At 42.8% G+C, this 27,833-nt stretch overlaps 1 protein-coding gene across 1 annotated transcript in view; it reads left to right on the forward strand.

Annotated features, from left to right (window-relative positions):
• The first annotated feature begins 8,286 nt into the window (after positions 1-8,286).
• PPP2R2A (protein phosphatase 2 regulatory subunit Balpha) overlaps positions 8,287-27,833 on the forward strand; it is a 74,808-nt gene continuing 55,261 nt past the window's right edge. The window contains exons 1-2 of the mRNA XM_077805674.1: positions 8,287-8,498; positions 11,169-11,246. Of these exons, the coding sequence (XP_077661800.1) occupies positions 8,492-8,498; positions 11,169-11,246 (85 nt within the window). The 5' untranslated portion in view covers positions 8,287-8,491. The remainder of the gene's footprint in view (positions 8,499-11,168; positions 11,247-27,833) is intronic.

Below are 27,833 nucleotides of genomic sequence, written 5' to 3' on the forward strand. Positions count from 1 at the left end.
AAACCAATAATAATCACACCACTTAACTACATAACACTAAAAATAATTCCTGCCCCTCTTTTTAAGGTTTTCTAAAAAGGTTGTTCGGATACCGGTATTACTAACCCCATGCATTCAAAGACCGGTCCCCTAAAATCGCAAGACTGGCTTAAAAATCATGAGATTTTAAAAGAATAATTTGGGGGGAAGGTGTTATTTGCTTGTTGGATTTTGAGCCTTTAGAGGGTCACTTTTTCAAGCTTTTCCCAACAACCACAAGAGCTAGAAATGTCCATGAAAAATAAAATAAAATGAACAGATTCTCACATATTCCTGATTCCAGGAGTTGGGGCTCCACATTTAACACTGGGAGAGCTGGCAACACCGGCCTGCTCTATGTTAAGCAATGCAGGGTTCTATGTTTGACTTCAGCAATCTCCACCATACGCTGTACAACTAACTTAAAAAGAAGTGTTTCTTCAGAAAAAAGTTTGACCACCAGGATGGATAGGTTCATGCAACCTAATATTAACAAACAGACCACGAATCTGCAATGAGCTCTGTGCAAGCAGATTACTCTCCCTGCTTAACCCACCCAATTAAGTAAATAGGCCTCCTTACAGCCATAGAAGGCCTCCTCCTTTGCAGCTCATTGCAGAATCAGGAGTTTATACTCCCCTTTAACTGGGCTACAGCTGCAGGAGCTGGAATTACTTCTTTATTAACAGTAGCTTCAGTATTGCACAGAGAATGACTATATCATTTGGGGGTAAGTCCCCCGCGTTGTGTCTTCTATACTTGAGTTTACCCTTTGAAGAAGAAAAAAAAAACCCCTCTCCGCAGATATAATTTACCTACCTCACAGGACAGAGTGGTAGCTCGTTAATTAACTAATGCTTGGAGATCCTCAGATGAAAGGAACCATAGCCCCCAAGCAGCATGAGATAAATTATACTTATAAAAGATGGGCTTAATGGTTAACTGCAAATTCACTTATAGCTTCCTGCTCTTACAAGTAAGCTACTTGTATATAGCTTCCTTAGTCCCAGTTTTCACTTTTGTGGACAGCTGATTGGTGTGACCGGATTCCCATTTTACAAATTTCAATAACTATTCCGCCCTATCCCAGAAATAGGCCCTGTGAATAGCCCATAAATGTTTTTTTTGAAGCAAACTGAATATTCTTTCAGCTGTATATCCTAGCTCCTCCTCTTCCTGCTAGGCTAGCTTGGCAGTTGTCCCTCATAAAAGTCATGGTGATTAGGGCCGCCTTCATCTATAAGTCACTTCCTGCTCCTCAGAAATGCATCACAGTATCTCAAGTAAGTTTATTTTAAACTATGTTGTTTCCCCCCAGCCAAAATACAGTTACCTAGAGCTCTTCATCCATAGGTCTCAAAACACTGTGTGAGGGTGTGCAGGCCTAATCATCCTCATTTTACAGATGGGAACATTTAAGCCTGGAGAAGTTAAGCCAATATTTACAGAGGTATGTCAATTCTGGAGGGTTCATACTGCGACTACGTGACCCTGATTTTCAGAGATCCTGAACTGCAAATAAGGCTGTAGGATCTGAGCACCTCTGAAAATCAGCCCAGAGATTTCTTGAATGGAGTATGCCAAAACTGAAGCACCCCAAATCAGAGATCACTCCAGAAAACATTAAATTACGTGTTTTGTGCCACGTCATACAGCGAATAAGTGATAGGAATAAAACCTAGGTCTCATAATTGCTAGTGTTGTGCTCTAGCTATATCCCTAGGTTTAATAGGTTCATGTGAACTTCCCAATCCATTTCTCTATTCTCCTTTTGAATTCCAAAAAATACTTGTATTCCAGCCTGTTTGCTTCACCTGTTTCAGAGGCTCAGCAGTTTTGCCTGAGCTTTCCTGTGATTTTTTTTTTCATTTATTTGAGATTTACTTTTCAAATAAACCCCATGCAACTGAACTAAAGTTTCAAAAAAAAAAAAAAGGTGCATCAAACTGGTAACTTTTTGCAGGCTCTGGTCTCACATGTGGCTTTGTGCAATTACTCATCTTTAACAAACCAACCCTGAGAATGGACTTAAACTTGTCTTGCAAACTATTTCCCTTAACACAGTTGTGAAATCTTTCCCAAACCAATTAGCTTTTGTGCTAGCAAAGGCAGGGCTAAAGAGCCTGCAACAGCCCTAATATAGGAGAATACCTATAGGGATTTCCAATACCAAACTCCATTGAGGCTTCCTCCTGTACAGCTATTTAATCCAATGAGCTTTATACTTTTTAAATGACAGTTAAGCTGCTTGTGTACCCGAATTCCTCAGCTTTCTTTGCAGGGGTTTGTTTGGTGAGGAACAGCTTAGGGCACTCAGTTACAGAGCCACTAGACTTTATTGCCGTGTTATTTTGCTTAAACAGCTCTTTAGATGACTGTTACAAAGTGATCTGCAAGGGATGTGTCATCTCTGTCCAATTTTACCTAAGATCTCCAGTGTCTGCAAATGGAGAGATTAATTCCTAAGTGCTCATTAAGTTGCGCTGCTTTTAGTGGACCGTGCTCAAAGCTGCTAGCAATTTTAATTTTATACCTTTCCAAAGAGGGAGCATTAAATAAAAGAAAATCAGTTTTAATAACCAAGCTATTATAATGCCTTCAGCGTCTAGAAGCTCTAATAGGCTCTGCCAATGGCCCCAATCTTACAAACACTTACAAGCATGTTGAGCAGGTGAATAGAACCATTAACTTCCATGGGAGAACTCCTGGGAATCAAGTTAAGGATTTACATAAATGGTATTCAGGGTCAGGCTGATGATAGGACTGGAAATGTGCTAGTTGTTACCTTTGTTTAAACAGAGTTATAGCTGTGATGATTCCCTGAGAACAGGGATTTTCAGGGCTTTATAGAGCCTCCTGTTCTGAGTGAACTCGGGACAAGTGAACCGACTGACAGCAAGGAGAATGAAATCCCCATATGCTTAATGCATCAGAATATGACAATTGTCATTCCAGATAGGGCCCTGGCTATTCTGAGAATATTTATATCGGTGTAAACTCCCAAGGCAGACGTGCTGCACTGATGTAAACTGGGGCTTACACTAGTAACGTAACATGTGAGTACGCTTGCACAAAGCTCACAAAGGTCAGGGCTATTTGACCATTTTGTTAAGCAGGAGTTTCCAGCTGACGATAGTACAAAAATACTAAAACAATGAGTTGTCAATTTGTTGGAAGGTATTAATTAAATGGCTGTATAGCTAGGAACATTGATATGAAATTAAGAATTGGAGAATTTAGGCTATTGGGAATAGGGTGACCAGATGTCCCGATTTTATAGGGACAGTCCCGATTTTTGGGTCTTTTTCTTATATAGGCTCCTATTTCCCTCCCTCCCCCCCATTCCGATTTTTCACACTTGCTGTCTGATCGCCCTAACTGGGAAACTTTGCCAAATATTACAACCTTTTAGCCTCTGCAATGATTTCCCGAAGACAGTGATGGAAGCCTCTGTGTTTGAAATGTATTAAAACTAGACTGGATGAAGTGCAGGAGAATATGCTGCAGGAAACCATTCTGCACTGATGCCGGATAGACTAGATGTGACCTAATAGGTCGGTTCTATCACTAACTTCTGTGTTCCATTATAATTAATGCCTTTGTTATTTCTGGAATTGGTTGTTATAATTCATTATCCTCTTGTCTAACTGATCATATTATTAAGAAACTGCGGCAGACACTGAGTATGCGGCTGTTAGAGTTCTTTCTTGTGTCTAGATTGTTTGATCATTGCCTTAGTTTTGATACATCTTCATTAGTTACCCGTCAGATTTCACTTGATTTGCGTGAACTGATTTGTGTGTATGTGTCCTTACCACTGCCCTCTAATAAGCTGGATCAGAACTGCTTTGCTATGTGTCTCAGTCCCTATATTGTTCTCAGCTAATGTCGATTCTCCTTTAGTTAAGTGGCAAGGATATGGTTTTGAAACACAAGGATATGGGTTCTAAACTTGCAGCTGCTGTGAAATTCTGCATGGCCATTATGTGCGGCCTAATGACCTTTGATTGTCAGCTTTTTAGGGTAAGGACAATCTTTCAGTTAGTGTTTGTACAGCACCTCGCACAATGTGGTCCTGGGCCATGATAGGCATTTCTACCACAATACAAATAATAAACAAAAACAAAAATGAAAACGGTGAAGTTCTATAGGTGTCCATGACAGACTTCTTATCGTATGTTTCTTGATTTTCTTAAGATTAATATCTGTTGATTGTACTAAATATAATTTTAAGATAGCTGTCACTCTGGACTCTACCTGAGTCTAATTTATGCAATGTGAATGTGGAGTTTGTATTACCTTTTCATATGTGCAAACATGAATCAATTTTTAAACCACAATTGAACAGGGCGTGTGTTTAAGAATATTTTGTGCTATGTAAATGACACGGGGACTTCTTGTGAAGGGTATTGTATAAATGTAGCATATTGCTGTTCAAGGCCCTGATTCAGCAAAGCTATTATGCACATGTTTAAATCCCATTAAAGTCAATGGGAAATAAGCATTTGCTTAAGAATTTTGCTGAATCAGGGCCATAAGGTAAACATTGCTCATTTGCACTAATCACTAAACTGGTATAAGTGACCAGATGCCATGAATTAATAAGTGTGTGAACATACACACAAGCAAACCTTATGCATCCCAAGATGTTTCACTTTGATCACAACTGTCATTTAATGAATGTTATTTATAAGTTTCAGAGTAGCAGCCGTGTTAGTCTGTATCCGCGAAAAGAAAAGGAGTATTTGTGGCACCTTAGAGACTAACAAATTTATTTGAGCATAAGCTTTCGTGAGCTATAGCTCAGTTCATCGGCTGCATGCAGTGGAAAATAAAGTGGGGAGATTTTATATACACAGAGAACATGAAACAATGGGTGTTACCATACAGACTGTAACAACAGCGATTAGGAAAAGCGAGCTATTATTTGTTTATATTATTCTAACACTTCACTATTATAGTCTGTAGTTCAGTTTGTTTGAAAGAAAAAAAAACCCAGTGGTCTTTGTATTATGTGGAATTATAATACTTTGGCATCATGATATTCAATATTTGCTAAAGGGTAGGGAGGACACTGACTTTAGTTTGCGCTAATTATAGAGTGAATTAAGGAATCTCTATTACATTACAGAGCTAACGGTTGTTTCTGAAACAATGTCTCTGAAGAAGTTTTTGAACTAATGTGTGCTGTAAACTCTGGGCTAAATCTATTTCTGGAGTAACTCCATCGGAATCAAATGAATGACCTGAAGCCCATAATGCAAGGGAGACTTGCTTGCTAAGTGGTGGCCAGATATTTTTGCTCAGAGCTTATGCAGCATTGCTATCAAGGAATCCTGAAACAACTGACCAGGTTTCATGGCAAATTTGATACTCAGTCCAGGTTTGCCCAAAGGTTTATAGACCTATTGAGTAGAGATGGTCAGAACGCCCCTGAGGTTTGGGAAAGTTTTTGGACCTTGTTTTTCCGGCTGGCCCTGAACGCTATAGTGAGTCAAACAAACAGTACTGGGTAATGACAATCCTCAGACTTTGGGCAAGTTTGGCTCTGGGCTTTGTGACTTGCTCTAAATTCTGTAAGGGACCAAACAAAAGATCTGTATCCAAACACTCCCAAATGTAGCAGAAGTGTGGCTAGGGAGCTAAACTTTGTGCTATCTCCACTTTCAAGTGAATCTGGAACCAGCCGTGAGTGAAAAATTTTAGTTATTTGATTTATTTATAGGGTTGAATGCAGCCCCCAGTACCATGCAATCAGCATATGAATCTATCCTTTTAGGAACCCTGTGAGGTAGACAAGTGTTTTATAATCTCATGGAGGCTCAGTGACCAAGGCTTAAATTTTCAGAAATGGCCTGTGATTTTTGGCAGCTCAGTTTCTCAGTGACTAATATGAGACATCTTGAGGCCTGATTTTTCAGAGACTGGAGGGCATAAGGGGAATTAAGAATGGGGGAGAAGGAAGAATGGAGAGGCTTGTGGGGGAAGAGGGAATAAGGGTGTATACAGAGCTGCTGGCATGAGGGGAGGAGACTATGGGACCCTGGAATGGGCGGGGGGGCACACACAGAGGCCCTGGTATAGGGGGCGCACAGTCCCAGGCATGAGGGAGAGGATTTGGGGAGTTGCAAAGAGTCCCTGAAATAGAAGATTGGAGGATTGCCCATGGGTGGAATGGAGGAATGCAAGGAGCCCTTGGTGAGTGCAGTGAACTTGGCCTACAGAAGCTATGAAGGACACAACCTTCTGGTTATATCTGAGAATTGTGTGGGATCTCCATGAAGAAAATCAGGCCCTAGATATTTCAAGCCAGAAACACCAAATCAATGAAAATTTTGTCTTAAGCAACCCTAACCCTTAAGCAACTTGCAACTCACACAGCGAGTCTCTGGTAGAGCTGGGAATACAATAAGAGCTCCTGAATTCCAGCCCACTTTCTTCTCTGGGGCTGATTTGTGGTTTCCCATTTAAATCCTTGTAAAATCATTGAATTTTTAGATCTGTTCAAACGGGAATTTCAAAGTGAAAGTTGAGGTACGTGAACCCCACACTGACTGAAAGCAAAGGAAACATTTACACAAATCTCTCTAAAGCAAACCTGATGAATTCTGCAAGGTCCTAACTGGATTGGATGGAGTCATTTATCTGAGTGCTACATGTTAATTGCAGCTGAAGACTTGAGCTGGCACCTAGCGAGCTAAAAGGGAGCCTTCGTCCTTTTCAAGCCAGCAGGAGCTGTGCCAGGCTGGTCTCGGCTGGAAGTCTTTCTTTGTAGATCTTACAGGCTGTCAGGATGAAAGGTAGATGTAGGCTAAAAATGGCTCAGGAGCATGGCTGGGTATATGCAGGTAATAGCAATGAGAATGGAGAAGGGTTATCAAGTAAAATATGAACTAAAAGGCAAAGGACATTGTGGAAACCATCCAAGGGGGGGAAATGTGCACTCAAACAGGGTCTGTGGCCAGAACAGAGGAAATGCTGGATAAGTCTAATGAGGAGTGTCATCGGAGGACAGCAAGAGTGTGAAAAGGAACAGGGAAGACTCAATGCGTGGTTGAAATAAGGAACAGGTCTGAAAAATAGCACAGGTCAGAAATAATAGGTGCCCCGAGAAGGCAGCTTGATCTGACACAGACGTTGAAATCCATTCCGTACCTTTTCAATGTGATAAATCTAACTTCAGAAATAAAACACACAGCCTCCCCACAATGATTTGTAACCAAGTTCTTTGGGGGATTGGAACGTGGCTAATTCTTCAAAGTGCCATGTCAATTTGTGACATGAATCCGTGGGGGCCCAAACCAGAACCATTTATCCAGCAGCTAGTGGATGCTGGGTTGTGTTATGGGTGCAGTGGCACAGATGGCATGTGCTAGCCAGAGGTGTGAACACAGCAGGTGCAGACAGGGGAGAGGAATAAGTGCAGAGCTTGGCCAGAGGTGAAAGTGCAGGGGGCCCAGCACTAAGCAGGGCTGGCCTGTTGGGGAGCATAGCTGTTTCAGGTAGGCCAGGTGTGTCGGAGAAGTGAATGCTTTTGTCAGGTGCAGGAGAGAAGTGTGGGTGCCGTGGTCCCAATGCGCAGAGAGGTTGGCGGATGTGCAGCTGGTGGGGGCTGGGCAGATGTGCAGGCTCAGTGTACAGAGAGAATGGGCATGGCTTACTGGTAGGAGCTGGGCAGGGCAGTAAACACAGTGGGTTGGGATGGCTAGGGTGCAGCTGGCAGGGATATGTGTGGGTGCAGGGGGAAGCTGGGGTGCAGTGAACACTGGCTGGGGGTGGCTGGGGTGCAGGTGGGGGGGATATGTGTGGGTGCAGGGGGAAGCTGGGGTGCAGTGAACACTGGCTGGGGGGTGGCTGGGGTGCAGCTGGCAGGTGGTGGGGATATGTGCGGGTGCAGTGAACAGGGGCTGGGGTACAGGTGGTGGGGATGTGCATGGCTGCAGGGGGGGAAGCTGGGGTGCAGGGAACACTGGCTGGGATGCAGGTGGTGGGGATATGTGAGGGTACGGGTGGGGGGAAGCTGGGTGGCTGGGAGGGCGCAGCTGGGCTGGTTAGCAGCGGGCAGGGGCTGGACAGTCTCGCTAGCGGAGAGACACCAGAGAGGGCAAAAGGGGCGGACGCAACCGAACCACCCTCCTTCCCCGCTCCCCCCTGTTCTCCGTGGAGTTCTCACCCCGCCCCTTGTCCTCCCCTCCCCGGGTGACGTCACCCCCAGCTCCGCCGGCGCCATTTTGAAAGTGGAACCTTGGCACGGACGGGCGGGGGGGGGGGGTGGACGAGGGAGCAGGAAAGACCGACTCGGAAGAGCGGGGGAAGCCGAACGGAGCCGGCTTCGCACCGCGCCCCCCCCCCCCCCCCCCCGGTACAATCTGCCGCCATCCTCCCTCCACGCTCGCCATCCGCCCGGCACAGGGACCCCTTCCGAGAGCGGAGAGGCCGCTCTCCCTGACCCGGCCGCTATTGGGAGCCCAACATGGCAGGTAAGGGGGAGAGCGCCCCCTCCTTCCCGGGGGCCGGCCCCCGCTGCCCATCGAGCCCAGGGGGCGGGGGGAGTGTGTGTCGGGGCAGGTGAGGCCACTAAAATGGCCTGGAAAGCAGCCTGCAAAACCTGAGCTGTTGCCTGATCTGTGGGGAGGTTGCATACTTGCTCGCTGTCTCTCCTTCTTTTCCTCTTTCTCATTCCCTCGCTTTCTCTCTCTCTTTTTTTTTTTATTCCTTCCTCTGAAAATGTGGGCTCGGTTTCTCTTCCTCTTTTTTTTTTTTTAAAATTTGCATTACTAAAACCTTCAATCCTGAAATGCAATTTGCATTCCCCACCCCCCTTTTAATATATTTTTTTTCCTTCTAGAAATCTGTGTTCATTCCTCTTTTGCTTCCCTGCTTGCAAAACATTTGTGTTTCGCGAGGGTGGTGGTGGTGGCTGGGTTTGGAAAAAGCCCTGTATTTCTGAAGTTGAGCATGTTAGGAGATTTCCAAGCAGGGTGTGTGTGTGTGTGTTTTGGTTTGTATTTTTTTCCCTAGACTTTTTGGTTTTTGCAAGGGTGTTGCGTGATTGAAGTGCAGTTTGTAGGGGTGCAGATGTGCACAGGAGGGTGGCTGTAGAGTGCAGATGTGATTGTGATTAGAGTGCAGCTGCACCCTCCTGTAGGGTGTAGTTGTGTAAATATCTGCAGATAGAGGTGAAATTGGGAAGACAGTTGTAGTTGGTTAGAAAATTCAGGTATCTCTGAGTGTGTGTAATAATGTGTGGTGTTTTTATTTCTTATTTTCTTTCTTCTGGAGATTTATGTTCTTTCTCCATTTTGCAGATTGCTTATCTTGCATCCTAAAGTGCGATTTGTGAGATAAAAATTGATCCAAATGCACAGGATGTCTCTTCCTCTTACTTTTCCTCTTGATTTTTTTTTTCTTCTGGTGACATGTTAATTTCCCCTTCTTTGCAAATTAATTGCCTCGTCAGTGCCTTGCATTCTGTAGAGCAGCATGAGAGGTGGTATTTAGGTTTGCACCTTGCTTCCCACACACATATCAGGCTGTCCCACTCCACCCTTCTCTTTCCTTTCCTTCTTAACCAACGGAAACAAGGCCTTGAATGTAGCAAGTTGTATGAAAATTAAAATACAGTTTGCTGCATACGGTATATATTTTTTTTCTTGCAAACAATCATTCTCAAAATGCTTCCAAGGTGTTAAAAGTAAGAGTTAAATAGAAAATAGCAGAAGTCGGGGGAGGACAAGAAATTGGGTGGATAGGGTTGTGGGTAGTTGGGAAAGATGCTGTGGGTGGGATACTTTTCCAATACATGTATCCAGAAGAAATATTGCAATTCATATTGTCTAGAATAGGTAGACATCCTGATAAGATTTCCCCCATCACCTTGACTGATTCTAGTTCAGGTTGTCTCCCCTAGTTCCCGGACTTGGTAAGAAACTCCAGATACAGACCACAGGCTAATCCTTTTCAGACTCTCACTCTTCTCCTCCTCCCCCCCCCCGTGCCCCCCAACACACACACACTCCCCAGTGCTCAGGCAGCCTCTTGATCTTTCATGGAGAGAGACTGCTCCTGACTTGACCTTAATTTAATTTGTTCCTCAGTTTGGGGAGGGAGGGATCCTTCCTGCATGCCCCCTCTTCCCCGGAATGTTACATCACATTCACGCTTTGCAAGCTACATCTGTTGTGTAGTCCTTTTTGGTTGTTGTGGGTTGAGAAGGAATTTCCATTTTGATAGCCTCCTGCAGACAGAGCAAACTTGTTTCCATCTCTCTTCCTGTCTGGACCCAGCCCAGTGATTTGTTAAGAATGAAATGCAAAATAAATGGGTGGTGTTTTTTTGGCGTTTTGGTGGCAAGGTTCAAATGAATCACTACCTTCCGCCGAGGCGGTAATGTTCCTGAAGTTTTCTCTTCGATCCATTTTCTCTGGTAGTTATACTTGCTGTTAACTTCAGGCCGATTTGTTGCTTTTTAAAAAACCTAAGCCTGACTATTTCTTTTGGTACTTTTATGGCAAAGGAGGGGGAGGATTATAAACTTGTTTTCTCTAGCCTGACGTACTTAGGTGCTTTAAAGTACTGTATTTTGCAAAAGAAATTTTTTTTCTTTTTTATAAAGTGCAAACATTTAATGATTTGAAATATTTGGAAAACTTGTAGGGGCCATTCTGGCATCTAATATTTACTTAGAAATTTAAGTCACTTGTAAGTAAAGTGCTCTGTTTTTTAGAGGGCTCTGAAGTTCTTAAATTTAAAAAAAGTGTTGTGACATATACCGACTGGAGCTTGTTTTAACATGGCATAGTTTATTAACACTAGCTGTGCTTGTTTTGATAGTTTTGTGAGTTTTCAAGAAATGTAGAGAGCAACTTTTATCGTTCCTGCTGCTACTTTTGACAGATGCTGCTTTGGATATTAGGCAAATCACTGACAAAAGCAATATCAGGATTGTGGCGGGGGGGGAGTTTGTAGTCAACTTTTGGAATCTCTACATTTGCATAGGAAACGTTGTTTTTTGTAGGTGTGTACAGTACTGTCTAAATTATGTCACTTGCCATCGGTGGATACTGCCTCTGTGTTTACTGGAGTAAACACAAAACTCAGACTGATTTAACAAGGATCTGTTTTATTTTTTTGTTTGTTTTTTTTTCTAGGAGCTGGAGGAGGAGGGAATGACATTCAGTGGTGTTTTTCTCAGGTGAAGGGGGCTGTAGATGATGATGTAGCAGAAGGTAAGAACAAACTTTATTAAAGTGAATTAATCTGATTGCTGGGTAGCAAGGGTGTTGCTGAAGTTTCTCCTTCAGAATTGGGTTTTATTATGCATAATTGTATTAAAATAGGAAAGCAAGTGGAAACATCCAGGCATCCCTCTATATCCTGGGATGAAACTTATATGCGATATAAGTGGGTGCAATTCAACTGACATCCATGGTCCTCCTGCTGCTTGTGTCAGAGTTGAATTTGGCCCGATGATTGCGACAGGAGTTAATTGGTTTTCAAAATATGTCACATGACAAATAGTCTCAGTTGAGACAGAGCTACTAATTTGTCTGTTTTCCCCATCAGTGAAATGGGGATAATGACACTTACATTCTTTACAGGGGTGTTGTGAGGATTAATTAATGTGTGCACAGCACTTCGAAGACGTAAGGTGCAGCATAAGTGTCGGGTAAATGTTCCAGTTTTTCCATCCTGCATTAGCCATCAGAATTAAAGTGGAATTTTTGTACAGAATGACTTTTTAAGTGTCAGTTATTTTTCATGATGAAGAATTATTGGAAACTGCTGTAAGCTTTTGTAGTATAGGGCTCCTACCCTGCCCGTGACAGATGTCATCTTTTTAGCAGAACGGCTGCCTCGAGCTGATGATGCAAAAATTCCATTTGGAGTTTTCAAATGATGCTTGATTCATGGAAGGAGAGGTCTTTCTTTCCTTTCGACTATTCAGACTTCTGGGCTGAACAGGGCCCTTGGTCCTGCTTGCTGCTCCATCTGGGCAGAGCCCCACTGACTTGGATATAATTCTCTATGGCTTTAGGGGTCCATTTTTGCAGGGCAGCTTGCAAGATGAAGACCTAAAATTGTTTTCTCTTGCAAAAAGCTGACTTTGGGGGTGTGTGTGCGTGTGTATGGTTTACTCAGCATATTTAGCATTTTACACGTCCTGTACTCACTAACTTGCAGGCAAACGAGAGAAATATTTATGTTGTATTTAAGAAAGAAGTAACTTGTTTCATTTCCATTCTTTTTTACTTTTGACATGGTCGGATTTAAATCCTGGAACTGCTACTACTGTAGCGACCCAAGTGTTTCGCTTTTAATTCATGACTTGCAACCTGTGGAAATGATGCCCTTCAAAGATTTTGTCTGATGCTTACCAGCTGAAAGTTAGGTTTTTGGAAGCAAGTAGGTTGAAGCAAATGTCAAAAACGAATATATTTTTTTGCAAGATGGATACATTTTAAATTGTTCAGCAAGTACATTTTAAAGGTTGAATGTTGTTAATTTACATAACTGTTGTGCAGTTTTTTCCTACCAGACTTGAATTTCTGTGAACTTTATTGTTCGTTGACATTCTGTAGCTACCTGGCTTTTGAATTAAATGCAAACAATTGAGGAAATCTTGACTCTGCCTATTTCTCCACTGATAGATGGAGCCTATGAGCTAAGACACAAAAACATTAGAGCTGTTCCTTTGATGTTCATACATTTGTTCCATTAAATAATACTCACAGGTTGTGGTGATTGGTGTCCTCTTTCCCTCTCACCCCCCTCCGCCTCCGTTCTCTCTCTCTTTTTTTTTTAATATAGCTGTGATGAAATGGATCTGGAAATCCAAGAGCCAGCCTCAGTTCTTAACTCCACTGTTTGTTCTTAAATATTATAGCTCCTACACACTTAGTCTGAAAGATGATTTACCAGTCTCTCGCTTCCTGACAGCTGGAATAGCTAGTCACAATGGGTCGAGTTAAAGACCAAGAGTACATGAACTAGCTTGAATTTCACTCAGTGTTGCTTTTAACATTTTTTTGTATAAATATCCATTTATAATTGTGCAAAAGGTATAAGCTGCTCATTGTGCAAGCTGTCCCTAGAGAGACAAAGAAGATTATAATGACTTCATAGTCAGCTATATCATCATCTTGTAAAGGTGTGTGGTGCTTTTATTAAAAAAAAAAAAAAAAAAAGTGCATATTACAGGGCTTCTACATAGGGCCTGGGATTTTGTTGTGCACTGGGATGGCTGCTTAAGTAAGGTCCCTAGGAAAATTTACGGGGGAGTATCTGACCATAATGGATTTTGTTGAGTTGGAATTCTTTTACCCATATGGCTGACTCCCACATGGCATGCTGAAAACTCTTTCAGAACAATTGAAAGATGTCTGTCCATCTACTCAAACTGTAACTTGAGCTCCTACCCAACTATTTAAAGGTAGTGCTATACTTGAGATAGATCCCTTATCCTTGAAATATTGTTCGAATAGTTTAAATACTGGTTAATTTCATTTCTTACGTTTATTTCCTTGCATACGTTATATTACGAGCTGTGTACTGAGGAAACACACCTTTAATAATCCTCCTTGTGAACTTGGGACTATAGTTTTACATATAGTAAAACTATACATGTTTTACATGTTTCTGGTGTGTGTCGTGTCTTCCTAAATTGCACCGGAATAAGTATGCTATGGCTTTAGGTCCGGGCTGATAACCTTTTTCTCTGTCTGCCTTTCTGCTTCTTCTGTGTAAGCAGGCAGTATATTGAAAGCTCACAAGAATGTTGCTGTCTGAGCCTTGAGAGGGTGGTGGTCTTTTAAATTTGCGTGTATTGCCTTTTCACAAGAATGACCTGTGATTATGGAGGAAAAATGCTGGTTATTGTAAGGTTGCAACTAGTGTGTATGGTTTTTTGTTTTAAAAAGTGATGTTAAAAAGACAACTGCATTGAATATACACAATTTAAAAGCAAATTACTTGTAATGCTACTAGCTTGGTTTGTTAAAACTGCAACAATTTTAAAACTCTAATTTACTTTTCACTTTGTTATGCAGTTTATTTCTTTCCGCATAGAAGGTTAAAATAGAGTAATTTCACTTTTGTTTCTAGTGATATGTTAGTAAGTTTCACTTTCTTGGTTCTTTTGTATTAATGCACCTTATAATGTTTACATTGTAAACACTTAGTGCTTGTGTATGCCCAAGTTGCGCCCATTTAGCTTAAATCAGTGCTGGCTTATCTTGGTTTACCTTGCACCTGTGCACAAGCTAAATCAGTACAAATGTCCGCATTAAAAATTGCATCAGTTTAACTAAGCGCATACAAAATCATACTCTTAGTTATATCGGTACTAAATCTGTATAAAGTAACACATTTAGTTTGATCTGCACAACATTGTGTGTGTAGAACAGGCATAAGTGTAGGGGAACAGGGAGCGTGTGTTTAAAAACTGCACATTTGAATTTTAAAAACAGATAATGAAAACACTTACATTTGTCTTAAGTTCTGTAAGAGCTGCCTGAACAAAAGTCTACTGTAAACATTGGGCCAAATTTGACCCAAATGTTGCCTCAGCAAAACATATACAAACTCTGAATGTTAAGAGACTTAAAGTAGATTTCAGAGTAGCAGCCGTGTTAGTCTGTATTCGCAAAAAGAAAAGGAGGACTTGTGGCACCTTAGAGACTAACCAATTTATTTGAGCATAAGCTTTCGTGAGAGCTTATGCTCAAATTGGTTAGTCTCTAAGGTGCCACAAGTACTCCTTTTTGCTACAGTAGATTGGCAATCTTAAGTCAACTTTCAGTGGTTTTGGGAGTTGAAACATGAACTCTTTTATGTTAGGTTTTTATCTTTCCCTTTCAAAGGAGTTAGAAATAGGGTGATATTTCATGAGCTGCGAATCTGATGATGACACCATGCTTTTGGCATTCATGGAGTGGCTCCACATTATGGGTTCTGGGTCTGAGAAACAAACACTAAGTGTTTGCAGGTATAGGATGATGAGCGGTGGCCGCAGAACTTTCGGATGCGCAAAGCTACGTTCCTGAAAGTCTGTGCGGTGTGCATCCATGTCCTCTGGTGCAAGAACAACAAAATGAGAGCTGCCTTAATGGTGGAGAAATGAGTGGCAATCGTTGTGTGGAAGCTGGCGACTCCTGACTGTTACCAATCAATCGCAAATCAGTTTGGAGTGGGGAAGTTCACTGTGGGGGTTATGGTGATGCAGATGTGCAGGGCCATTAATCACCTCCTGATACAAAGGACTGTGACTCTTGGCAATGTGTGTTTAATAATGGGTGACTTTGTGGCAATGGGATTCCCTAACTGAGGCAAGGCAATAGATGGCGCACACATCCCCATTTTGGCCCCAGGCCACCTTGCAACAGAGTACATCAACAGAAAGGGCTACTTCTCTATGGTATTGCAAGCACTTGTGGATCACGGCGGTCATTTCACCAACATTACTGCAGGGTGGTCAGGGAAGGTGCATGATGCACGCATCTTCAGGAACACTGGCCTGTACAGAAAGCTGCAAGCAGGGACTTTCCTTCCAGACCAGAAGATTCCAATTGGGAATGTGGAAATGCTAATAGTGATTCTTGGACACCCAGCCTACCCCTTCCTCCTGTGACTCATGAAGCCTTACACCGGAAACCTTGACCGCAGCAAGGAGCTGTTCAACAAGTTCAGCAGGTACAGAATGCCTATTTAATGTGCCTTTGGCTGCTTAAAGCATCGCTGGTGCTGCCTTTTTGGCAGGTTAGACCTCAATGCCGAAAATGTTCCCATGGTCGTAGCAGCCTGCTCTGCTATGTGTAACATTTGTGAAGCTAAGGGGGAGAAGTTTCCACAGAGGTGGATCGTTGAGGTGGATTGGCTGGCTGTTGCTTTTGAGCAGCCAGATACCAGGGCAGTTAAAGGGGCTCAGTGGGGAGTTATTTGAATTAGGGAGGCTTTAAAGGAGCATTTTGAAAATGATCCACAATAATGTGGGTTCTGTAATGCATTGAGCCACAGTATGAACCTTGTGGTGATTGCTGTGTGTATGTTAATTTTACACTGTAAGTGAACCAATTACCACAGTGTATGAATTCCATCAGAAACCACACTATGTAGGAGAAAAATAGAGATGTCTTCTCTTTCTAAAAATAATTTTTTATTAAATGCCTATGCAAACATTTCTGTGTTCTGCAAGGAACATGAAAATCCAGAGCCAGAAGCTGGGAATGAGCAACGGGATGGATCACTCAATAATTACCTGTTCTGCTCATTCCCTTTAGGGCACCTGGAATTGGCCACTGTCGGAAGACAGGATACTGGACTAGATGGACCTTTGGTCTGACCCAGTATGGCTGTTCTTATATATGTTCTTATATGATTTTCTTTAAAAAAACTTGTTGAAACGTCCTGTGTGGGTTTTTTTTTTGTTTGTTTGTTTTTTTAAATATATACTGAGGGCCTGATCCTCTATTTTTTGTCATCCAAAATTTCTGCAGACTTAGGTAATTCTGGGTGGGACGAGTGATGCAGAATCAGATTGTTGAGATTTAAAAAATAAAACCCTTAAAATTGTGCAAAAGAGCTCTTTGATTGGATGCTGGCTGGCAAGTTGTAGCCTACAGAGTAAATTACAGCAGACGCATTATAAAATGAAACTTTGGCTCAAAATAGCAATATTGGTAGACTTACTAGAGCTACAAATCATGTTGTCCTAGTTCTTTCCATTGCATCGTCTGTTTCTTAATTTGCTCGATTGTACTAGTTTGCTTTCTGAATCTGCTGGTCCACTTGCATGCATGGCCATGGGATTTTCCCTTCTCCTTTACATATGTATTCACATTGTAGGTTCCCAAGTCCTGTGAATGATCTGCCCTCAACTCTGAGACCCTGTCCACAGTGGGGTTGGGGTGGGGGGAACCCATTGGCTTTACTGGTTCAGCTGAATCAGAATACTGGTGTAGACTAGGCTCTGCCACTGGCTTCTGAAGTTAAATCTTCTCAGAAGGTTTAAACATGAGTGTTAAAAGAACCCAGGAGCTGCTGGAGCCTTGCTCTTACTTGTGCTACCCCTGGTTCAGCACTGGTAGGAATTATTTTTCTAAAAATCCCTAGTCTAGACCTAATATGAGTGTCCTTTTTATTTAATAGTAATTCTACGCATGGTATGTATCTCAGTTCCAGGGTAATTGCACCTGTATTTCCCCCACTATGGCACGCACTCCAGGAATGCCCCATCAGGTCTTTGGTGTCCAGCCATCACCTGTCTCTTGGCAGGGACGCTGGTCCCACTCCCTTCCGACCAGGGGTTTTAAGGCTGCACTGCCCCTTGCCTTATACTATGATATTTCCGGCAAGCTTGTCTGCTTGAAGGCCGATGCCTCAGCTTTGCTTTTTGTCGGAGGGCTAGGAACAGTGTATTGCCAGTAGTTACAGGTTACTATACCACTCTTTCTAAGCAGACATATTTATTCTTAAGATAAAAGCATTACAGAGAAAATATAACAGCAACAATAAACACATTTTAAACACACACACACACACACAAATCCTATCAGGAGTCACCTGTCAGTCTTACAGGACCTTAGTAGACCAAAGTCTGTCCAACCCTTCAGCAAGGGTTGAGGCTCCCTGTGGACAGAAGGTCTTGTTTGGTTGCTAGATGAATAAGAAGGCCCTGAGTCAGTTTAAACACAACCTTTTTAAATCCTTTTCTTTATCTGTTGGTCTCTGGAAAACCCAATTCGAAGCAGTGTATGCAAGCCACCCTGTGGGGTGGTATTTCTCTGGAGGTGTTGACAACCTAAGTGATTCACCTTAATCATCCCCCCCATTCCCCCCTCCCTTTTCCCCCCCCCAGTTCTTGGAGAAGTTGTAACCTCTTCCCCCCCCCCCCCCCCGGGAGTTGGATACAATCCCTGACCCACAGTGTTACATAAATGTAATAGTGTCGTTCCTAAAAATATTGCTTGGGATTGCAATATCTGCCCCAGTGTGATTGCAGGAAAGAGTCTTGAAGTTGCAATCCTCTTCAACCCTTCTTTGGCCTGGCATTTTTTATCCCCCAGAATTGCAGAGCACCCACAACTCCAGTTGAAGTCAGTGGGAGATGCGAGTCCTCAGAATGTCAGAAAACAAGACATAACTCTCTCCTAGGTATGAAATTGTCATATATTTTTAATTATTGCTTTGCAAAAAGAACTAAGCTAGACTGTATAAATACTCTCTCAAGTGTTGTTCAGAAATCTGTAAAAAATTATAGTTGTTTGAGTCGGAGTCTTTTTTGTATTCCTACCATGTGTCAAATTAAGACAGGCGGGGGGATTGCAGAGCAGCTATGGATCCTGCTGTTGGTTCAGCAATATTTGAAGTCTTAAAAATTGAAATAAGCTTCTGAGTTCAAATCACAAAAAACAAGGAAAATTTGAAGCGAAGGGTGGAGGCCTGCTGGAAGCAGAGTGATTGTCCTCTATATAAAAAGAAAAGGAGTACTTGTGGCACCTTAGAGACTAACCAATTTATTTGAGCATAAGCTTTCGTGAGCTACAGCTCACTTCATCAGATGCATTCAGTGGAAAATACAGTGGGGAGATTTTATATACACAGAGACCTACAAAAGTCCCCCCTCCACCCCCAGCCCCCGCCGCTCTCCTGCTGGTAATAGCTCACCTTACCTGATCACTCTCCTCACAGTGTATATGGTAACACCCTTTGTTTCATGTTCTCTGTGTACATAAATTTCCCCACTGTATTTTCCACTGAATGCATCCGATGAAGTGAGCTGTAGCTCACGAAAGCTTATGCTCAAATAAATTGGTTAGTCTCTAAGGTGCCACAAGTCGTTCTCTTTTTTTTTTTTTTTGCGGATACAGACTAACACGGCTGCTACTCTGAAACCATCTTCTGTATGTATTTCAACTCCATTCTGCCTACTGTTTGGCGCTTTTACACTGTCTATGAAATCACATCCTGTGCTGATGATTGCGGATGAGAGTTGCTGTGTCCAGCTGGAGGAGAGTCAGCTAAGGATATCTTCGTAGATTTTCTCTCCTGATTTGTCACACATCCTGTTCCGTGGGTCAGCTGGAAGTATTTGTCTTCTCCTCCTCCTCCCCTCCAGTCTCCTCCCTGGAGCCCAGAGCCTGAGCCCTGGCTGCATAAGCAGGTTGAGTGGGGAGGAAGGTCATTACACTAACTGCCATCCTGATATCAGCAGTGATTTTTTTTTTTTTTTTTTTAATTTCTTGTTTCTATCCAGGTTGAGGACTTCTGCCACAGGAGCAGAGAGAAATTTTCAGCAGGCAGTTATAGTGGGGGCACAAAATGAGTGGCTGGGATCATGATGCTGAGCAAGGAATGAGAGAGAGTGCTTAATTAGGATTTGTTTTTTGAAGGAAAAAGCAGCTTACTTCAATAGTTTTTTGGAACATCAGTTTGTGGAGAAGGACCAGGTCAGGGAGTAATGATGGTGTCATCAGAGGTGCAGTCTGGGATGTTTGACATTTAAAAACTAAACCAAATATAGAACTAACTAACAAAATGGGTTTCTGCCACCACCTTGGTCACTATACTTGCCTATTGCACCCATTCCATTTGCAAGAGTCACCTTTTTAGACATCTCTAAGCTTTCCAAAATGGTGGCTGTAGCGATGCTGCACCCCCTGTTCTTCACAGTGATGATATTATGATATGATTGTGACATGATTATGTAATTTATGCAGGAGAAATCATGTGAGGTGTCTGGAAAAGTTACGATTTGCTCAATAGGGTTATCCTCTTCGTATGCGTGTATAATTTTTTATATCTGAAGTTGTGACTATTGACTACATATCTGTATTTCAAATTTAGCTACACGTGGGTAACGCCCACTAAACAAGATGTTTTCAGTCTAGTTAGTGGGTGAGGAAGGGCCCATTCAGGGCAATGGGCCATTACAAAAAATCAGTAGGCCTTAGGAGAAGCTTATCTCCCACTTGGGGAGCCTTCCCGAAAACGCTACCGACCGCGTCCAAGTAATGGCTGCTATGACTCTACGAGGACATTTGATAAGACCACATGTCTCTCGACTCCATCTTGGAACGTCAGTGTTTTTCCACAGTCTGGTCTGGGAACCAAGCTTTGGGAACACAGGGTTCCCACCATATGCAAAAGCTATACAAGGCAGGGAGTGATATCATCTGGGGTTCTTCACTCCCCACCCAAGAAGACTCCTGGAAAAACCTGAGGAACAAAGACTGAACTCGGGGAAGTGCTGGACCCAGGCTAAAGGGATTTCTAGCCTGTAAATGAAACGCCCGGGGATTCCAAGCTATAAAGCAAGTGCAGCTTGCCCCTTAAGAATCTGCAGTCTACTTGTATCATCTCTTAGGATCAGAATTTGCTATTCATATCCAAGCCATATTAAGGTTAGTTTGCATTTTTTGTTTATATGCTAGGTAGTCTGCTTTGATCTGTTTGCTATCACTTATAACCACTTAAAATCTGTCTTTTGTAGTTAATAAACTTAGTTTTGATTTATCTAAACCAGTGAGTTGGAGTGAAATGTGTGGGAATCGTGACTCAGGAGCAAAGGCTGTTGCAGATTGCTCTCTACTTTGCGGGAGGGGCTAATTTCAGGAGCTTACGCTGTACAGCTCCCTGTGCAGCACAAAACGGTATAATTTCTGGTTTATACTCCCGAGGGGGTGCGTCCCTGGGAAGATGGGAGTTGCCTTAGCTGTAGTCTTTCTATTGTTGGTTCATTGCAGGGGCTGGTCAGATAGCCTGCATGTAACTGCAGCTGGGTATGTCCTTACCTGTATGAACGCTGGTGAAAGTGCAGGCTGGAGGGCTTTGCAGCTTGTCACGGCAGTACAGTGTGAGAGGGAGCCCCAGCTGGTGGGTCAGGGGGCTCAGTGGTATCCCAGTTCCAGGTGGCGTCCTGGAGGGAACCGGTCACAGCTGTGTCTTCCTCTCTTTGGAAAGTGCCTTGTATATTTTGGGAACCATCATAATCTAAATAAGAGTTGAATATATTTTGATTTACTGAATGCCCCGAAAGAACAAAGCGCATTCAGTTGATAGCTAGTTTTAAATGGACATCTGTATTCTTAGAAGTTGCATCGAAAGTGAGAACTAGATGGCTCGTTCTCGACAAATTACCCAATATCAACTTTGTTAAAAGTCATCCCAGAAGGACCAGAATCTAAAACATTGGCCTAAGAGAACAGTTAAAAGGAGTGCCAAACATCCTGAATCGCTGCTGATCTTTAACTCTGTTTCCTTCCTTTTTTTTGGTTTAAAAGAACTACTGTTCTTAAAGCCCCAAGCTAGACTTTAAGTCTTAAGATCTGGAAGCCATCCCTTATTGGATTGTAAAGAACTTTTTAAATATTTATTTCCATCCCTGTCTCTCTTGGCTAATAGCCACCCTGCATGATCTTCTCTTCTAAGGGTCAAGGGCTGCCGGCAGCAGGGTGGTCACCAATAGCTCTTTAAACTGAAAAAGAGATGGAGTGAATTAAAACAAATTTGAACAAAATTATGCCTGCACTGGCATATGCCAGATTTCAGTCTTGAAAATCAGGATATTATACGTGCAATGTTAAAAACAACAAAAAAGGTGAAGTTGCAACTGCATTATGATGCTGCTCAAACGCGTTTTATTTACATAAATATTTTTATAGTGCCAATGATTGTGTATCAGTACATAGGATACAGTAATCAGATCGGATTTTCATACTGGTTAGAACCATTTTGCCCTGCTCCCAGCTTGGTGAGATTGTACTTCATAGGTCTTAAGAGGAGAGTGGAGGAAGAAAACTTGCTCGCTGCGATATTGCCTATAAGGAGAAAAAGTGTAATCAAAACATTGCTTGTGCTCTGGAAGAGGAGAGACGTTGAAGTATCCGGACATGGTATAGTATGGAGTTGCGTAATTGAGCATCCTTTACTGCAAATACCATGTTTTTCATTCTCGGGCTGTTTTTCAACCAGAAATATGTTAGGTGTTTTCAGAACATCCCCATAGGCCACATTTCAGGCCACGTGATTCTGTTTGTTGAAACAAAACGTCATGTTGGTTTAAAACAAAACAAAATCTGACCTGGAAAGAGTTAGTTAGTTTATGCTCCCCTAAAAATCAAGGTTTAATGCAAACACTGGCTGTCGGGCCCTGGACTGCGGTGGTACTACTGAAGATTATAACAATATTACAGGTTTCAGAGTAACAGCCGTGTTAGTCGGTATTCGCAAAAAGAAAAGGAGTACTTGTGGCACCTTAGAGACTAACCAGTTTATTTGAGCATGAGCTTTCGTGAGCTACAGCTCACTTCATCAGATACATACCGTGGAAACTGCAGCAGACTTTATATATACACAGAGAATATGAAACAATACCTCCTCCCACCCCACTGTCCTGCTGGTAATAGCTTATCTAAAGTAATCGTCAGGTTAGGCCATTTCCAGCACAAATCCAGGTTTTCTCACCCTCCACCCCCCCACACAAATTCACTCTCCTGCTGGTGATAGCCCATCCAAAGTGACAACTCTTTACACAATGTGCATGATAATCAAGTTAGGCCATTTCCTGCACAAATCCAGGTTCTCTCACTCCCTCACCCCCCTCCAAAAACCCACCCCCATACACACACAGACTCACTCTCCTGCTGGTAATAGCTCGTCCAAACTGACCACTCTCCAAGTTTAAATCCAAGTTAAACCAGAACATCTGGGGGGGGGGAGGAAAAAACAAGAGGAAATAGGCTACCTTGCATAATGACTTAGCCACTCCCAGTCTCTATTTAAGCCTAAATTAATAGTATCCAATTTGCAAATGAATTCCAATTCAGCAGTTTCTCGCTGGAGTCTGGATTTGAAGTTTTTTTGTTTTAAGATAGCGACCTTCATGTCTGTGATTGCGTGACCAGAGAGATTGAAGTGTTCTCCGACTGGTTTATGAATGTTATAATTCTTGACATCTGATTTGTGTCCATTTATTCTTTTACGTAGAGACTGTCCAGTTTGACCAATGTACATGGCAGAGGGGCATTGCTGGCACATGATGGCATAAATCACATTGGTGGATGTGCAGGTGAACGAGCCTCTGATAGTGTGGCTGATGTTATTAGGCCCTGTGATGGTGTCCCCTGAATAGATATGTGGGCACAATTGGCAACGGGCTTTGTTGCAAGGATAAGTTCCTGGGTTAGTGGTTCTGTTGTGTGGTATGTGGTTGTTGGTGAGTATTTGCTTCAGGTTGCGGGGCTGTCTGTAGGCAAGGACTGGCCTGTCTCCCAAGATTTGTGAGAGTGTTGGGTCATCCTTTAGGATAGGTTGTAGATCCTTAATAATGCGTTGGAGGGGTTTTAGTTGGGGGCTGAAGGTGACGGCTAGTGGCGTTCTGTTATTTTCTTTGTTAGGCCTGTCCTGTAGTAGGTAACTTCTGGGAACTCTTCTGGCTCTATCAATCTGTTTCTTTACTTCCGCAGGTGGGTATTGTAGTTGTAAGAAAGCTTGACAGAGATCTTGTAGGTGTTTGTCTCTGTCTGAGGGGTTGGAGCAAATGCGGTTGTATCGCAGAGCTTGGCTGTAGACGATGGATCGTGTGGTGTGGTCAGGGTGAAAGCTGGAGGCATGCAGGTAGGAATAGCGGTCAGTAGGTTTCCGGTATAGGGTGGTGTTTATGTGACCATTGTTTATTAGCACTGTAGTGTCCAGGAAGTGGATCTCTTGTGTGGACTGGACCAGGCTGAGGTTGATGGTGGGATGGAAATTGTTGAAATCATGGTGGAATTCCTCAAGGGCTTCTTTTCCATGGGTCCAGATGATGAAGATGTCATCAATATAGCGCAAGTAGAGTAGGGGCTTTAGGGGACGAGAGCTGAGGAAGCGTTGTTCTAAATCAGCCATAAAAATGTTGGCATACTGTGGGGCCATGCGGGTACCCATAGCAGTGCCGCTGATCTGAAGGTATACATTGTCCCCAAATGTAAAATAGTTATGGGTAAGGACAAAGTCACAAAGTTCAGCCACCAGGTTAGCCGTGACATTATCGGGGATAGTGTTCCTGACGGCTTGTAGTCCATCTTTGTGTGGAATGTTGGTGTAGAGGGCTTCTACATCCATGGTGGCCAGGATGGTGTTATCAGGAAGATCACCGATGGATTGAAGTTTCCTCAGGAAGTCAGTGGTGTCTCGAAGGTAGCTGGGAGTGCTGGTAGCGTAGGGCCTGAGGAGGGAGTCTACATAGCCAGACAATCCTGCTGTCAGGGTGCCAATGCCTGAAATGATGGGGCGCCCAGGAGTTCCAGGTTTATGGATCTTGGGTAGTAGATAGAATATCCCAGGTCGGGGTTCCAGGGGTGTGTCTGTGCGGATTTGATCTTGTGCTTTTTCAGGAAGTTTCTTGAGCATATGCTGTAGTTGCTTTTGGTAACTCTCAGTGGGACAATATTACAGAAACTTCACATGACTGTTTTCAGAAATTGATCATAATTCAGTTGCAGAGCTAGGAACTGCTGCAAGCTTTTCTCTTCAAACTCACCATTCTTTAGTTAATCACCGAAGGAGAAGTAATTACCTTAGGCACACAGTCTTCATAAAAATGTACTTTTGCATTTAGAGATTTACAAGTGATAGCAACATTTTAAGGCAAACCAGCCTATTTGGGTTGCATGTTAAAACCCCTAGGCAGTTGCGCTTGCATCTAATTTGGGAACTGTAGGCAGAAGTTTTAGCGTCAGTGGGAGAGAGTGGAAAGCTGCATTCTAAATAAGGTTGGTTCTTCAGGTATGTAAAACACATCGTGTGTAAAATGGTTTTTCTTAGCATTTTCAGTTGACTTTTTTGAATTACTGATTCTGGGAACAAATAGTGACTCCCTGTGAAAATACTGCTTTTGTACTTAATGATGTTGAGTACTTGGGTTCAATTATCTGCATAAACTACATATATTCCAAGATCATTAAGATAATGAAGACTTCATATTGCATATTTGTCTTTTAAAATTTGCATTGAATTCCTACATGTTGGTTAAATCCTGCTCAATTTTTTTGTGTGTGTGTGTTCCTGATAAATGTCAAAAGTATTCCAGGAAGCATTCTTTGATTCTTCAAAGCAGTGATGGAAACAGTGCTTTTCACCATGGCAATGGAAAAAGATTTCGTAAACAGCAGTCACTTTAATATGTGACCTACATACTGCGTATGTATGGATATTTGTGCATTCAATAGAAAGGACTTGTTTTCCCAAAATACTTTTTCTTTTTTAAAGCAGATTATCATAGTACATATTAAAATCTGTTCAGCGACAGTCATACTGAAATCAGCTTCCAGTTTGATCCATTATAAAAACAGATCTTAGTCCTTGTAAAGAAAACTTTTTTTCCAAGAGGTCCTGACCATCTGTTCAGCAGAGGACCATGACCAATAGAAATACATATCTTAAATGTGTCTGTTCCAGGTCTTTTATGCTTTTTCACAGGGGTGTATTTATGGATGTGTTGAATGGCCTTTTTTAATCTCTTCAATTCCAATGATCACCGCTGTTGGAAAATTGTCTTGCATGACTTGTTTTCAAGAGATGTGTGTGGTGCAAGCACACAATTTGGAGTAAGGAATTTGCATTGGTAAGTCAATTACCTTCTCTGCCTTTGGTTTCCCCATCTATAAAATGGTTGTACTTGTTTACTTCTTGAGCACCTCCCATGCAAAGTACTCTGCTTTCAACATGCCAGTGAATTAAGCCTCACAATACCCCTGAAGTGATAGGTAACAACTAACATCCACAATTTAAATTAGGCAAACTGAAGCGCATATATTAACGGGGGGAGTTTTCAAAGGGCCTCCTTTGAGTGCTTTGCAGAGGATTACATTGCCCAGTTTTTCATGTTCAGAGAAGGGGGCGTTTCAGAGCATGAGTTGTGCTCGGTGTTTTTGTTCGTTTTTTGTTTGGCTTTTAAATATCTGCTGATGGCATCAGGTGCCTGAGATGTCAGAACGTTTAAACGCAGCTGGGTGCTTGGCTTCTGGATTTTCAAACCTTATTGCTAGTGCCCTACCAAATTAGTGGCCATGAAAAACATGTCACGGACTGTGAAATCTGGTTTGCCCCCATGAAATTTGGTCTTGTGTGCTTTTACCCTGTACTATACTGATTTAATGGGGGAGACCAGTGTTTCTCAAATTGGGGGTCTGGACCCAAAAGGGAGCTGCAGGGGGGTCGGTTGCAAGGTTATTTTAGGGGGATCGTGGTATTGCCACCCTTACTTCTGCGCTAGGCAGCTAGAGAGTGGCAGCTGTTCACCAGGCACCCGGCTCTGAAGGCAGCACCCCGCCAACAGCAGTGCAGAAGTAAGGGTGGCAATACCATACCATGCCGCCCTTACTTTTGCACTGCTGCCTTGAGAGCTGGGTGGCTGGAGAGTGGCGGCTGCTGACTGAGGGCCCAGCAGCGCAGAAGTAAGGGTTGCAATACCATGCCAGGCCATCCTTCCTTCTGTGCTGCTGCTGGCGGCGGCTCTGCCTTCAGAGCCGGGATCCCGGCCAGCAGCCACCGCTCTCTGGCTGCCCAGCTCTGAAGGCAGCGCCGTCGTCAGCAGCAGCAACAGCGCAGAAGTACTGATAGCAGTACCGCAGCCCCCCCCTACAGTAACCTTGCGATCCCCCCACAACTCCTTTTTGGGTCAAGACTCCTACAATTACACCACTGTGAAATTTCAGATTTAAATTGCTGGAATAATGAAATTTACGATTTTTAAAATCCTATGACCAAGAAATTGACCGAAATGGACCATGAATTTGGTTGGACCCTACTTATTGCCGTATTATGCTATGCTGTCCAAGCTCAGCTCTTTTGCCTGAGCTAAACGTCACTCGTTCTTCTCGACCTCAGTCCAAGGTCACTCAGGACAACTCTGCAATTCTAGTGTGAAGCACCTGTGGCCTGTAAAACTCCTTCAACGATGCTGAAATAATAGAAAAGCCTCAAATGGAGGAGGGGATTGATCAATGGAGGATTGATCGTCGGTTTGTAGAAGTGATTTTAAAGCAGCGAAATTGAATGAATGTGAAGCAGATAGAGGGCAGTTTCCACACCAGGGGCAGCCTTTTCAGAACCTTGGGTAAGGGCAAATAATGGTATGCACTTCCGTCTGGGCGATCAAGTGGGGGTTGGGCAGTTGGAGACGATAGGGTGGGGTTCAAAGCTGATGTTTGGCTGAGCATAAATGTCTGGGATTTTCAGAAGTGCCCAGGCAAACTTCCTAGTACCCAGGACTGAGCAGAATCACCCACCGATCAATTGCCAATACAGTAACTTGTATAGTTTATACAATTGGAAGAAGATAAGGCATCCGAATTTTTTTAAAATGTCGTTCCCCCTACACAAAATAATGGCAAAATAGAGGAATACAATTTGTAGCCCTATGGGGGAATCTTTTCCCATATTACGAATTGGGTCTGGGAAGAGGACTGACATGATAATGGATGTGGAAGGAGATATTTTTTGTAAACGTTTCCCAATGCAGTGAATAGCACTAAACTTAATTTTGTTACAGCCTCTCTCATGCTACCATCAAAACACTTGACCAACCAATGTAACTACAAACGTAACTTGTCGTCTTCTTTTTTTTTTAATTCCTTAAAATTTTAAGCGTTAAAGGCAAGGGAGAAAAGAGATGTTTCCATCTGAGACTTGAGATGGAGAGTTGAGGAGAGATGCAGGAAGGCTGCTCCAGATGGTAGGAGCTGCGAAAGAGAAGGCTCTCGTAGCGTCAGTGAGAAGATTGTGTGAAGAGGCCACAGGAGGCCAGTGCTGGACAAGCATGTGAGGGGGAAGGGAGA

The sequence above is a fragment of the Eretmochelys imbricata genome, chromosome 26 (genome assembly GCF_965152235.1).
Source record: "Eretmochelys imbricata isolate rEreImb1 chromosome 26, rEreImb1.hap1, whole genome shotgun sequence".
Lineage (NCBI taxonomy): Eukaryota > Metazoa > Chordata > Testudines > Cheloniidae > Eretmochelys > Eretmochelys imbricata.